A 13,672-nucleotide genomic window follows, 5' to 3' on the forward strand; every position below is an offset into this window, starting at 1 on the left:
ATTTGATACAACCCCATTAATGTATAATATGCCATATAAAATATCATTTATTTTCCTCTGGAACGGATTATTTCCTTTCCCTTTATTTCTTATGGGAAAAATTAATTTGGTATACGTCATTTTCGGTATAAGTCCTACCTTCTGGAACGAATTAACGACGTATACCGAGGTTCCACTGTATATGGCTCAGTGGGGGCCTTGCCTGGTAAAATAAAAAAATATATCATGGGACCTCCGTTGCCAGTACCAAAATATGACGATAGGTTTTCCCCTTTTTCTGGCAACAAACAGGTGTTAAGATGTTAAAACACCAAACTGAAACCTTTTACAAGGAATCATGTCTGCATTAACCACATATACATTTGGTCAGAATGCAAACAAAAAACATACTCTGATAGTATATGCATTGTCTTTGAAACTGATTGATTGGTCCAGAGTATGTTTTTTGTTTGCATTCTGACCACAAGTATTGTGGTTAATGCAGACATAATTCCTTGTAAAAGGTTTAAGTTTGGTGTTTTAACATCTTAACACCTGTTTTGTTGCCAGAAAAAAAGGGGAAAACCTATTCTCAAAATAAGAAATTGTTCATACTTTGTAAACTCGGGGCACTGAGATCATCGCGCAATGCGCTAAACCGTTACGCCACCGCTCTCCCCAACACCGACACATGTGGCCCAGCGGTAGCGTTGCATTCTCCGTTTGTGATGCAGAGGTTCGCGGTTGGGCTGCAGCGGCCACCCTGGTTATTACTCGCCGTGTGTGTGAACCACAAAAATTGCCGCGTGCCATCTGCTTCGTTCACAGCGAACGCTGAAGACCCCGTGACGTTGTTCGTAGAAGGCCATTCGTTGCTCTTCCTCGATTGCACTACATGTCTGCGGCCGTCTGGAACGCTCTTCCCCTTCCGATATTAGGAAGCTGCTGGGAGCTATGATGCACTTTTAAATCATCGTCTAGATTGACAAAACTAATTTCTTTAGAACTGCTTCTTGTTGTTGTGTTTAGTTTGTCCTTCCCCCGCACCTACAATTAGCGCGGTTGGCTACGTACGGTGCGAAAAAAGTTTAACATGCATACATACTAAACTCCACATTATACACTACACTATACACTACACACACTACACATTATACACTATGCTATACACTACAATATATGACTATACTCAATTGAAAACGAATTTCTTTAGAACTGCTTGCAGTTGTGTTTAGTTTGCTGTCCTTCCTCCCGCACCTCCGATTAGCGAGGTTGGCTCACGTACGGTGTGAAAAAAGTTCAACACACATTCACAACAACAGCCGCCATTCACCACTAAGTGGCGGCTACGTCACTACGGCGCTTGTGCCAGGCTAAGGCCGCGTGAAGTGTTGAAGGTGCGCACAAGTTCAGTTACGATTCTTTTTTCCACGTAGTTTAATGGTAAATAAATCAACATAAACACACACAAACATTCACGTGGGCGTACACACATTGGTCTTGTCTCGTCACGGTCACACCCTGGCCTTAGGCTTTTGGTGGGCAACAAAAAGACAAGGATTGCCCATATAGCTTGTAACAAACTGTTGGGGCAAGTGCTGTTAGCGAGTAGCACCTATGAAGCCCGGCACGGCACACGAGGGGGTGGGTGGCCAGAACTATACCCGGCCGCCTTTGTCTCCCCAGTGACGATGCTTACTACACACTGCACCAAGTGCTCATTTGAGGCCGAGAGGAGGCCGAAGATCGTTTCAGATTATCCTCACCGGTGTGGGCCGTGAGCTGGAATTGAACTCGGGTCCCGTGCAAGTTCGCAGCGCAGCGCTCACCGCTACACTGCTGGGCAGCAGTCCCAGTCACAGCCACACGGTCGCATGGCGGCTCGGGGACTCGCGTCCACTCATCGTCACACCGGTGACTATAACCAGGGACAACGCCGGCGGCTTCCTAGTGACTGAACCGGCGCCCCTGCCCACCCCACCCCCCCACACACTCTCTCACCGGAGTTGCCGAATGCCGGCGACCAGGAATTGGAGTCGAACAGCGTGTACGGGCGCGAGATGTCGGAGAGGAGGCTGGGCCGGCATGACGAGGATGCCGATGAGGAGCAGGAGTTGGAGGTGAGGCCCATGCCGCCCTCACCACGCTTGCCGTATGGCTCACTGAAGACGGTGTGCATCTGCTGTCACCAAGAAGGGCAGGCGCCATTAGCATCCGCGGTGGCTAGGAGATGCTAACTGCCTCGCCTGGTATACGGGAAGTCGTGGGTTTCGATCCTGACCCTGACGATGTTAGCTGTATATTTGCAGTTTGCGTGTCTCTCTCTCTCATCATCATCATGGTGGCATGATGTTAACTGCCTTGCCTGGTATACGGGATGTCGTGGGTTTTGATCCTGACCCTAACGATGCCTGCTGTATATTTACAGTTTTCATGTCTCTCTCTGTCATTGTCGTCAGGGTATCTCGGAGATGTTGACTACCTCATCTGGTATACAGGAAGTCGTGGGTTCGATCCTGATCCTGACACCTGCTGTATATTTGGAGTCTGAGTCTCTCTCTCCCCGTGGCCGCGTGGATTTTTCTCCTGGTCCTCCGCTTTTTTCCCTCCATATTTAGAATCGACACCACATGTCTAAGAGTATTTGGCTGCTGCTATAAATGTCCACATGATGATGATGATGAGGACGATAAGCCACTTCGTTGAGCTACCACTTGTGGCAAGGTCGCTACTGAAGAAGCGCTACGTAGCTCAGTGGGCCTTACTTGGTAAAATAAAAAAAATGTTTTACTTGAATTGGATTCGACAGCGTGTCCCGGCCACGGGTACAAAACTGAGTAAGTGGTTAGGTTTATGGGCTTGGGTCATGGTCAGGGTTCAAGTCCGGGTATGGGTGAGGGGTACGAGGCTGGGTTAGGGGTTAGTAATCACGGCTCGGTACGTCAGGGTGAGGGGATGAGCACTAGGGGCGTGGGACTGTGGATGAGGCTTATCAGGCTCAAGTTCCCGAGTCACGGCTAAGCCGAGGCTCAAGTGAGCCGGCTCAAAGAATCCGAGCCCTGGATCCAGGGTTCCATGAGGCTGAGAACTGAGCCAGGGCTGAACCCCTTCACTCGTGCATCTGGAAGCAAGTGAGGTGGCTCAAGCTTGACTCGAAGAGGCAGAGCCAGAGCGGAGCCGTAATTAAGCTTTGGGTTACAGCTATCAGTGAGGGTTAGGGGGCTTATGGGTTAGCGGGGCTAGCGGTAGACTTTCGGACTCCCATATTCTTGGTTCTTTCGGTAAAGTCACGTAGAAGGGAAATAATAAAATAATAAATATAAAATAATAAAATTCTCACGACGTTTCGATTGCAACACAAGCAATCATCATCTGTGGATTTTATGTTTTATTTTTATTATTTTATTATTTCCCTTCTACGTGACTTTACCGAAAGAACTAAGAATATGAATCCCTGCAGTCACGAAAGCTTTAAATTGATAAGTTTCGGACTCCCGTCAGGGTCAGAGCTGTGGCCAATTACAATCACGGCACCGCAGCACTGGTGAAATAAATAACAAACTTCTCAGCTACTTTTTATTCCACCCAGTAAAGCTCACATCCTGATGTACCCCCCTGTATCTATTCCCTATATGGGTCCCTCTCCATCTTGCTGTAACCCCCTGTATCTTCATCTTAAAACTATGTTAATTTTACCAGTTAAGGCCAACTGAGCTATGTAGCTCTTTTTCAGAAGCCTCCTGGGCACCTCAAATGACAGCTCAACGAAGTGACTTATTCTAATCATCATTACGTGGACATTTATTGCAGCAGCCATATACTCTGACGTGCGACGTCGATTCTAAATGTGGAAGGAAACAACCGGAGGACCCGGAGAAAAATCCACGCGACCACCACGGGGGGGGAGGCACGCAAACTCCAAATATACAATAGGCGTCAGGATGGGTATCGATCCCACGACCTCCTGTATACCAGGCGAGGTAGTTCACATCTCCTAGCCATCGTGATGATCATGAGAGACACGCAAACTCCACATATACATCAGCAGGCATCACAATCCCGCACCATCACAACTCTGTATCCGATCATCATTAGACCTCCTTTGCCAGTACCAAAATATAATAATAGGGTTTGTCTCCTTTTTCTCTGGCAACAAAACTGAAACCTTTTTACCAGGAATCATGTGTGCATTAACCGCAATACTTGTGGTCAAAATGCAAACAAAAAACACACTCTGATAATATATGCAAGTATTGTGGTTAATGCACACATGATTCCTTGTAAAAAGGTTTCAGTTTTGTTTCCAGAATAAAGGGGAAAACCCCTATTATGTTCTGTATCCAATGCCAACCCTGGCTGTGGTTCTCTACAAGCCCGGATGGACTGATGCCAGCAACGGACGCCATCGGCGCTGGCGCTCCTCGACTCACCGTAAACGCGGTGCCGCCACCGCCGCCGCCACCCCCAAACGATGTTGGGAAGGGAGCCGGCATCCCTTGGCGCTCGGGAGACTGGTCCTGCCGCATCCGTCCCCCCATCTACACGGCACCAACACAAGCAGCAGGATCATCAGCAGTGGCAGCAGCAACAGCAGCCGTTGCACAAGCATCAGTCGCAGCAACAGCAGCCGTTGCACAAGCAGCAGTAGCACAAGCAATAGGAGCAGTGAAAGTAGTAGCAGCAGCAGTAGCAACACAAGCAGCAGTAGCAGCAGCAGAAGCAGCAACAGCAGGAGCATCAGGAGCAGCAGCACAAGCAGCAGCAACAATAGCATCAGCAGGTCAGTGTCATTTTGATCTCAGCCATCTGCTGATAATAATTATGCCACTTATTTACCCAATAAACCCTTGCCGGGTCCCACGACTCTCTTTCAAGAGGGTCCTGCCAATTTTTGCTCGTGACAGGAAAGGATGAAGTTTCCGCTGTGCGCGATCCCGATTGAGTAATTTGCAGGTAATTTGTGCGCATTGCGATGTTTTGGCCAATCCCAGATATGAGAGGTAGGTTTTTTTTGTTATCTATGGGAGGAAACTGGAGAACCTGCAGAAAACCAACACAGAACAGGAGTAGAACACACAAACTTCACTCACTCACTCTGTAGGACAGGAGTAGAACACACAAACTCCACTCACTCACTCTGTAGAACAGGGGTAGAACACACAAACTCCACTCACTCACTCTGTAGAACAGGGGTAGAACACACAAACTCCACTCACTCACTCTGTAGAACAGGGGTAGAACACACAAACTCCACTAACTCACTCTGTAGGACCGGAGTAGAACACACATACTCCACTCACTCACTTTGTAGGACAGGAGTAGAACACACAAACTCCACTCACTCACTCTGTAGAACAGGGGTATAACACACAAACTCCACTCTCTCTGCAGAACAGGGTTAGAACACAAACTCCACTCACTCACTCACTCTGTAGAACAGGGGCAGAACACACAAACTCCAATCACTCTGTAGAATAGGGGTAGAACACACAAACTCCACTCACTCACTCTGTAGAACGGGTAGAACACACAAACTCCACTCACTCACTCTGTAGAACAGGGGGAGAACACACAAACTCCACTCACTCATATTCTTAGGTTTTTTCGGTAAAGTCACGTAGGTAAAAAATTAAAATTAATAAAAGTAAAATAAAAATAAAATAAAAATCACGACGTTTCGGAGACAACACAAGCTTCCGTCTTCAGGTGGAACCGTCACAGCACGATTGCTGTATCAGAAAAAAACCTAAGAATATGAATCCTTGCAGTCACGAAAGCTTCAAATCTAGAATCCACTCACTCACTCTGTAGAACAGGAGTAGAACACACAAATTCCACTCACTCTGTAGAACAGGAGTAGAACACATAAACTCCACTCTCTCTGCAGAACAGGGTTAGAACACAAACTCCACTCACTCACTCTGTAGAACAGGAGTAGAACACACAAATTCCACTCACTCTGTAGAACAGGGGTAGAACACACAAACTCCACTCACTCTGTAGAACAGGGGTAGAACACACAAACTCCACTCACTCACTCTGTGGAACAGGAGTAGAACACACAAACTCCACTCACTCACTCTGTGGAACAGGGGTAGAACACACAAACTCCACTCACTCACTCTGTGGAACAGGGGTAGAACACACAAACTCCACTCGCTTACTCTGCAGAACAGGGGTAGAACACACACACTCCACTCACTCACTCTGTAGAACAGGAGTAGAACACACAAATTCCACTCACTCTGTAGAACAGGGGTAGAACACACAAACTCCACTCACTCTGTAGAACAGGGGTAGAACACACAAACTCCACTCACTCACTCTGTAGAACAGGGGTAGAACACACAAACTCCACTCACTCACTCTGTAGAACAGGGGTAGAACACACAAACTTCACTCACTCTGTAGAACAGGGGTAGAACACATAAAATCCACTCACTCACTGTGGAACAGGAGTAGAACACACAAACTCCACTCACTCACTCTGTAGAACAGGGGTAGAACACACAAACTCCACTCACTCACTCTGTAGCACAGGGGCAATGGCGGAGCCAGGATTTTCAGGTAGGGGGGGCAACCCCTCCAGCAATGAAAAATGATAGGAGTTGTTCGTAAGTAAGGACTTGTCCCTTGCTTTTTATTCGACGTGTGTGCGGTGATGGCTCAGCCATCGATCGAGGGTCGAATTCGAACCGTGTGTGATTGGAGGTGGTGGAGGAGACAATAGTGGGGAGCAGGGGGGTGTGAGGAGTCTTGGTGGGGGGAGGGGGTTTAGGTTGCCCCAGGGTGGGTTGCGTACGAAGTTCGTCTTGACCACGGGAGCTCCTGGCGCCTGGCAGAAGTCGGGACGCCCACCGCCGCCGCCGCCACCCACGGCGTTGGTGCTGGCGCCAACCAAGGTCTCGCGCTCGCTCTCCATGGCCCGCACGTCGTATGTGTCCGTGTCCTGTTCACTCAGAACAGGAGAGAGACGGGGAGAGATCAAACTAAACGAAAACTAATAAACTAGTTTTTATTCTTAACCAGGTAAGGGCCCACTGAGCTGTGTAGCTCTTTTTCAGAAGCGACCTGGCTATCACAAATGATAGCTCGACGAAGCGGCTGGTCATCATCACGTGAAAATTTAGAGCACAGGACGTCAATGCTTAATGTGGAGGGAAAAACCGGAGGACGCGGAGAAAAATCCACACGACCACGGGGATAGCGAGAGAGAGACACGCAAACTCCAAATATACAGCAGCAGCTGCAGGCATCGTCAGGATCGGGATTGAACCCACAACCTCCTGTATACCAGGCGAGGTAGTTAACATCTCCTAGCCACCGTGATGATGATAAGAGAGAGATAGACATGCAAACTCCAAATATACAGCAGGCATAAAGAGTCAGGATCGAACCCACGACCTCCTGCATACCAAGCGAGGTAGTTAATATCTCCTTGCTATCGTAAGTGTCAATGCTGCCCTGTGGGCGGCATCGCGAACACGTGCGCGCGTGCACGCCGTTGCCCCGCGAGCCGCACTCACCATCGACGGCGGCTTCATGCCGCCGTGGCCGGGCTGGCCTGACCCCTGCTGCAGGGGCACCCCCCACTGCCCGGAAAGCCCGTAGGCGGACTCCCAGACGCAGGGCCTGCTGGAGGAGTCGCAGGGCGGCTCCGTCACCCCGAGCCGCGTGCCGTACGTCTTCATCCGCCCTGCCGATTTATCCACCTGCTGCTGGTGATGAAGTGGATGCTGCTGCTGCTGATGGTGAAGGTTTGCGATCTGTGACAGCAGGTTAACCAGAGGGCTCTTTTGAAAGAGCTGATGCTGTTGCTGCTGCAGCTGCTGTTGCTGAGCAAGGTGCTGTTGCACTAAGTGCTGCTGCTGCTGCTGTTGAACCAACTGCTGCTGCTGCATGGAGAGTGGGTGTAAAGTCTTCCCGCCATAATGGGGCCAGTTCTGAGCTTGGCTGTCGGCCAGGGACTGTGGGAGAGAAGAAAAATCAGCAATGCTGAGACACGGACTGTATTAACTCATCCAGTATTGTGTTCACTCACCACACTGCAGGTCACTGCAACGCACTCACTCACTCAGCCACTCACCACACTGCAGGTCACAACAACACACTCACTCACTCAACCGCTCACCACACTGCAGGTCACAACGGACCACTAACTCACTCAGGCACTCACCACACCGCAGGTCACAACAACACACTCACTCACTCAGCCACTCACCACACTGCAGGTCACAACACTCACTCAGGCCCTCACCACACTGCAGGTCACAACACACTCACTCACTCCGCCACTCACCACACTGCAGGTCACAGCAACACACTCACTCACTCAGCCACTCACCACACTGCAGGTCACAACAACACACTCACTCACTCAATCACTCACCACACTGCAGGTCACAACAACACACTCACTCACTCAGTCACTCACCACACTGCAGGTCACAACAACACACTCACTCACTCAGGCACTCACCACACTGCAGGTCACAACAACACACTCACTCACTCAGCCACTCACCACACTGCAGGTCACAACACTCACTCACTCAATCACTCACCACACTGCAGGTCACAGCAACACACTCACTCACTCAGGCATTCACCACACTGCAGGTCACAACAACACATTAACTCACTCAGCCACTCACCACACTGCAGGTCACAACAACACACTCACTCACTCAATCACTCACCACACTGCAGGTCACAACAACACACTCACTTACTCAGTCACTCACCACACTGCAGGTCACAACAACACACTCACTCACTCAGGCACTCACCACACTGCAGGTCACAACAACACTCACTCAGGCCCTCACCACACTGCAGGTCACAACACACTCACTCACTCCGCCACTCACCACAATGCAGGTCACAGCAACACACTCACTCACTCAGCCACTCAGCCACTCACCACACTGCAGGTCACAACAACACACTCACTCAGCCACTCACCACACTGCAGGTCACAACAGCACACTCACTCAGCCACTCACCACACTGCAGGTCACAACAACACACTCACTCACTCAGCCACTCACCACACTGCAGGTCACAACAACACACTCACTCACTCAGCCACTCACCACACTGCAGGTCACAGAAACACTCACTCACTCAGGCACTCACCACACTGCAGGTCACAACAACACATTCACTCAGCCACTCATCATCACACTGCAGGTATACTTCTTCCCGTACACTGTTCCACTTTGAAATTCCCTCCCAGTCTCTAATAATAATGATCACCTCGGCTCTATTTGAGAATCACGCCAAGTCTATTCAAACATTGATGGCAGTGCTGTTTTTGCGTGCCGTAGGGGTATTTTGCACCTTTGCTGAGCAACTGTGAGAAAAGAGAAGTGATGCTCAGTGTTTCCGAGTCCAGCTAAGCGCTTTTTCAGAAGCGACTTAGCCATCACAAACGACGTGGATAATCACGTGGACATTTAGAGCGGCGAAATACTCCAAACGCGCAGTTATGTTGATTCGAAATGTGGTAGGGAAAAACCGAAGGACCAGGAGAAAAATCAACGCAACTATGCGGAGAGATACGCAGACTCCAAATATACAGCAGCAGGCATCGTCAGGGTCGGGATTGAACCCACGACATTGTGCATTCCAGGCGAAGTAGTTAACATCTCATAGCCACCGTGATGATGATGAGAGACGCAGACTCCAAATATACAGCAGCAGGCATCGTCAGGGTTGGGATCAAACCGACGACCTCCTGCACACCTGGCGAGGTAGTTAACATCTCATCACCACCGCCGCACCCCCTGATTGCGTAACATCAACTTGCGATCACCTGCACGGCCGGGGAGCCAGCGCGTCCCGCGCCGGGGGAGTGCGGTGGCGGGGCCACCACGGCCGCGGCCGCCGCCAACGCAGCGGCAGCCGCCGCCGCCCCCCCCGTTCCCTACGGTGCCGGCGACGCGCTGCTGGCTGTAGGGAACGTGCGACGGCTTCCCCGTCGGGCTGTGGGCACCCGGCGGCGCCTGCATGAATGGCGCCAGCAACGGAGCCGTTCCGGTCGGTGCCCCGGCCCCACTGCCGGCGCTGTAGGGGAAACCGGGCACCACCGGGTAGGAGAGTGACACTGCCGACGCCGGCGCCGGCTGCTGCTGCTGCGGCAGTGGCATTGCGAAGGGCTGGGCCGGGTGGTCTGCGCAGGGCGGCACGAGAGGGCATGCGTGATGATGATTGTTACCGCTGCTGAAGAAGAACAAGAGGCTTTAACCATCTCTGGCAATCACAATAATACAGGAGGTGTTATGTGCCTATGTACATGTGCGTGTCTGTGTGGAGTGGTCAGCGCGCTGCGCTTCGAACCCCCGCGACCTGAGTTCGATTCCCGCTCACGGCTGTCACCAGTGACCATTATCTGAACCGGTCCTGGGCCTCCTCCCCTAGGTCGACTCAGCCTCAAATGAGTACCTGTGTATGGTGTGTAAACGTTGTCACTTGGGAGACAAAGGTGGCCGGGCATAGTGCTGGTCACCCACTCCTTCGTGTGCTCATGCTGGCCTTCATAGGTGTTCGCTAACAGCACTTGTCCTAACATTCTGTTCAGGCTATACGGGGATCTTTGTCTTTGGGTGAGTGGGTGAGTGGATGGGTGGGTGGGTGAGTGGATGGGTGAGTGGGTAAGTAAGTGAGTAAGTGAGTGGGTGATTAGTGGTTGAGTGGATTAGTGAGTGGATCAGCAGGTGGGTGAGTGACTTGAGTGGGTGAGTGGATGAGCAAGTGGGTGAGGGAGTGGGTGAGTCGGTGAGTCAGTGGGTGAGTGAGTGGGCGAGCAGATGAGTGAGCTGAAATAGTCAGAACTGGCACACTGTTAAACGCTTGTCAACTTGTTTGGCTGTGTTGGGTGGTGGAGAGTCTTACGACACATGGGTAAGCCAGATCCTTATGTAGCCTACCCTACACATTTATTATGAAACAGGGCTGTACATGTGCACGTATCTGTTTTTCTGTGTATGGGGAAGTGGTGGAACAGTGGCTCGCGCACTGCACTACCAACCTCGCAACATGAGTTCCATTCTCACTCATGGCCAACACCGCTGACGGATATCTGAACCGGTCCTGGGCATCCCCTTGGTCGACTCAACCTCAAATGAGTACCTGGTGCGGTGTGTAAACTTTGCCCTTGGGGATACAAAGGTGGTCGGGCGTGGTGCTGACCACCCACTCCCTCGTGTGCCATTCCGGCCTTCATTGGTGCTCGCTAACAGCACTTGTCCCAATGGTATGCTAAGGCTATTAAGGGGACCTTTGTCTGTGTCTAGGCCTAGCCTAATGCCCGGTATTCAAAACATTGGATGCAGTATGTGTGTGTTCTATAAGATTAATTATGGGGGTAGTGTTAGGGTAGATATTCGATGACATTCAAAAAACTCGTAGGAAGTGCAGAACGGTACGATACGGATAGCGAGGGAAAACGGACGATAGCGCCATACAGGAAGGCACAACAATTTCCGGCTGTGGGATTTTATTGTTGATCTTGGGGGAAAATTGTTCAGTTTCCGACATACGGAAGATTCGGGTTATGCATCTTTCTGGGGAACCTAACCCTTCCGTAACCCGGGGGGACTGCCTGTACCTGGTGCGGTGTTGTAAACGTCAGCGTTGCGGAGACAAGGGCATGCGGTCATGGTGCTGGCCACTCAACCCGCCTTGCGTGCCGTGCCGACGCTCAACCTTCTGCCATCGCAATGACGCACACGTGTACGTACGCGTGTACGTCACCAGATATTCTTCCCATTCCGTTTCGATGGCGCAAGTGTTCGTACGTATCCATACGTGTGCACGTCTTCAGTTTACACGGACGTCATCGGAACGGAATGGGAAGAAAACTAAAATGAAAAAACTTTATCGGAGCCGCGGCTCCCCGATAAGGCCATGCGGGGAGTGGCGAGTGGCATGGTTTCGGCGCTGGCTATCCTACAGTGGCGGCGGCCGTGTCGCTACGCTTGTCCGCTAACTTCGCTTCTCTAAATAAAATTGCATCACCGTGAACTGCTCGCGCTTTCTGAGATTCAGCGGCAAACGGGACACCCACCAACCCACCCTGCAGCTCGCAGATATCTCGGGGTTAAATAGCTGCTCGCTAACAACAGCACTTGAGCCCCAAGGGCAGGGGGGCCCTCAATCTCCATCTCTGTGTACGCGCATCCCCCGCGTGTGCGCGCGTGTCCCGCGCCTCACCCGGTCGCCCTGGCAGGGCCGGGAAGCTGCCCGGCGCTTGCAGTGTAGATGGCAGCGGCGGTGCTGGTGGGAACGCCACCGTGGGGGGAACCGGTGCCGAAGCCAGGGGTCCCAGGCCCGGCTGCACCGGCTGAGGCTTCTGGTGTTCCGCCACCAGCAGAGGAGCAGGCTGCGGCACAGCCTTCTGCAGAGCATCGTCGCCATCGTCACCGTTATCGTCATATTATACAACGTCATCAGCATCGACATCACGATCATAATAAATGTCATCGTCATATTCAATTCCATGCCCACCACACAGCCGGCCCATCACACAGACCCCATCCCATGCCCACCACACACAAACCAACCAGTCACAAACCCCAAGGTACCCCCATGCCATGCCCACCACACACACACTCGACCAGTCACACAAACCCCAAGGTACCCTCATCCCATACTCACCACACACTACCAACCAGTCACACAAAATCAATCTAGATTTGAAGTTTTCGTGACTGCAGGGATCCATACTCTTTGGTTCTTTCTGTAAAGTCATGTAGGTATAAAATAAATTAAATCACGACGTTTCAGGCGCAACACAAGCGTCCGTCATCAGGTGGGACAACCACAGCAAGAAACAATTGCTGAAGTGGGCAAAAGGGCTGCCGTGACAAGAGGCTTTATAGGTAAGAGAGCAGCGCTCCACTTGGCAGCGCTCCACTCCCCCAACCCCACACCCCTCTCTATCTCTCCTCCCTGGCTCCTCCCCCTTCTCTTACCTATATAGCTTGTTACAGCAGCCCTTTCTCCCACTTCAGCAATTATTGCTGTGGTTGTCCCACCTGATGACGGATGCTTGTGTTGCGCCCGAAACGTCGTGATTTAATGTATTTTATTTTATACCTACGTGACTTTACCAAAAGTTCCAAAGAGTACAGTCACACAAACCCCGAGGCACCCCCATCCCATGCCCACCACACAATACCAACCAGCCACACAAACCCCGAGGCTCCCCCGTCATCCCCATGCCCACCAGAGTCCCGTGCACCAGCCCGCACCTTCACCTGCACGGCCACGTTGTGTCTGCGCGTGTCTCCGCCACAGCGCCGCCTCGACTCTGCCCAGGGCAGGTCAAACCGGGGGCTGTGTCCGCCTCCTCCTCCGGCTCGCTCACACACCACCACCACCCTGCCGCCCTCCGTCTCCCCGCGGTCTCTGCCCAGTGCCGGCGAGTGGATGCTGGAGCCCCAAGGCTGGGGAGGGGGGAGATGCAGGGGGGATGATTTATTATTCTTCTCCTTTATCACGCGGGGGAGGGGGGGCATGTATTTGAGAGTGTATTTTTCCGGAGGATCCTGACAAGGTTTTTCCAGTCGGCATTGCGGATGTTTTAGCCAATACTATTTACATTGTATGTGAGTGGGTTTTTTTTAGCTAGGGGAGGAAACCGGAAAACCCAGAGAAAACCCATTACCTACATAAAGACCCATAGACT

General features: G+C 51.4%; 1 protein-coding gene across 1 annotated transcript in view; it reads right to left on the reverse strand.

The window, feature by feature from the left end:
- The window catches only part of SMG7 (SMG7 nonsense mediated mRNA decay factor), a 61,260-nt gene that overhangs the window by 15,659 nt on the left and 31,929 nt on the right, over nucleotides 1–13,672 (reverse strand). The window contains 8 exon segments of the mRNA XM_078883000.1: nucleotides 1,981–2,161; nucleotides 4,410–4,517; nucleotides 6,782–6,928; nucleotides 7,506–7,946; nucleotides 9,797–9,896; nucleotides 9,898–10,153; nucleotides 12,196–12,379; nucleotides 13,242–13,430. Coding sequence (XP_078739126.1) covers nucleotides 1,981–2,161; nucleotides 4,410–4,517; nucleotides 6,782–6,928; nucleotides 7,506–7,946; nucleotides 9,797–9,896; nucleotides 9,898–10,153; nucleotides 12,196–12,379; nucleotides 13,242–13,430 — 1,606 coding nt within the window.

The sequence above is a fragment of the Lampetra fluviatilis genome, chromosome 68, assembly GCF_964198595.1.
Source record: "Lampetra fluviatilis chromosome 68, kcLamFluv1.1, whole genome shotgun sequence".
In the NCBI taxonomy this organism is placed as follows: domain Eukaryota; kingdom Metazoa; phylum Chordata; class Hyperoartia; order Petromyzontiformes; family Petromyzontidae; genus Lampetra; species Lampetra fluviatilis.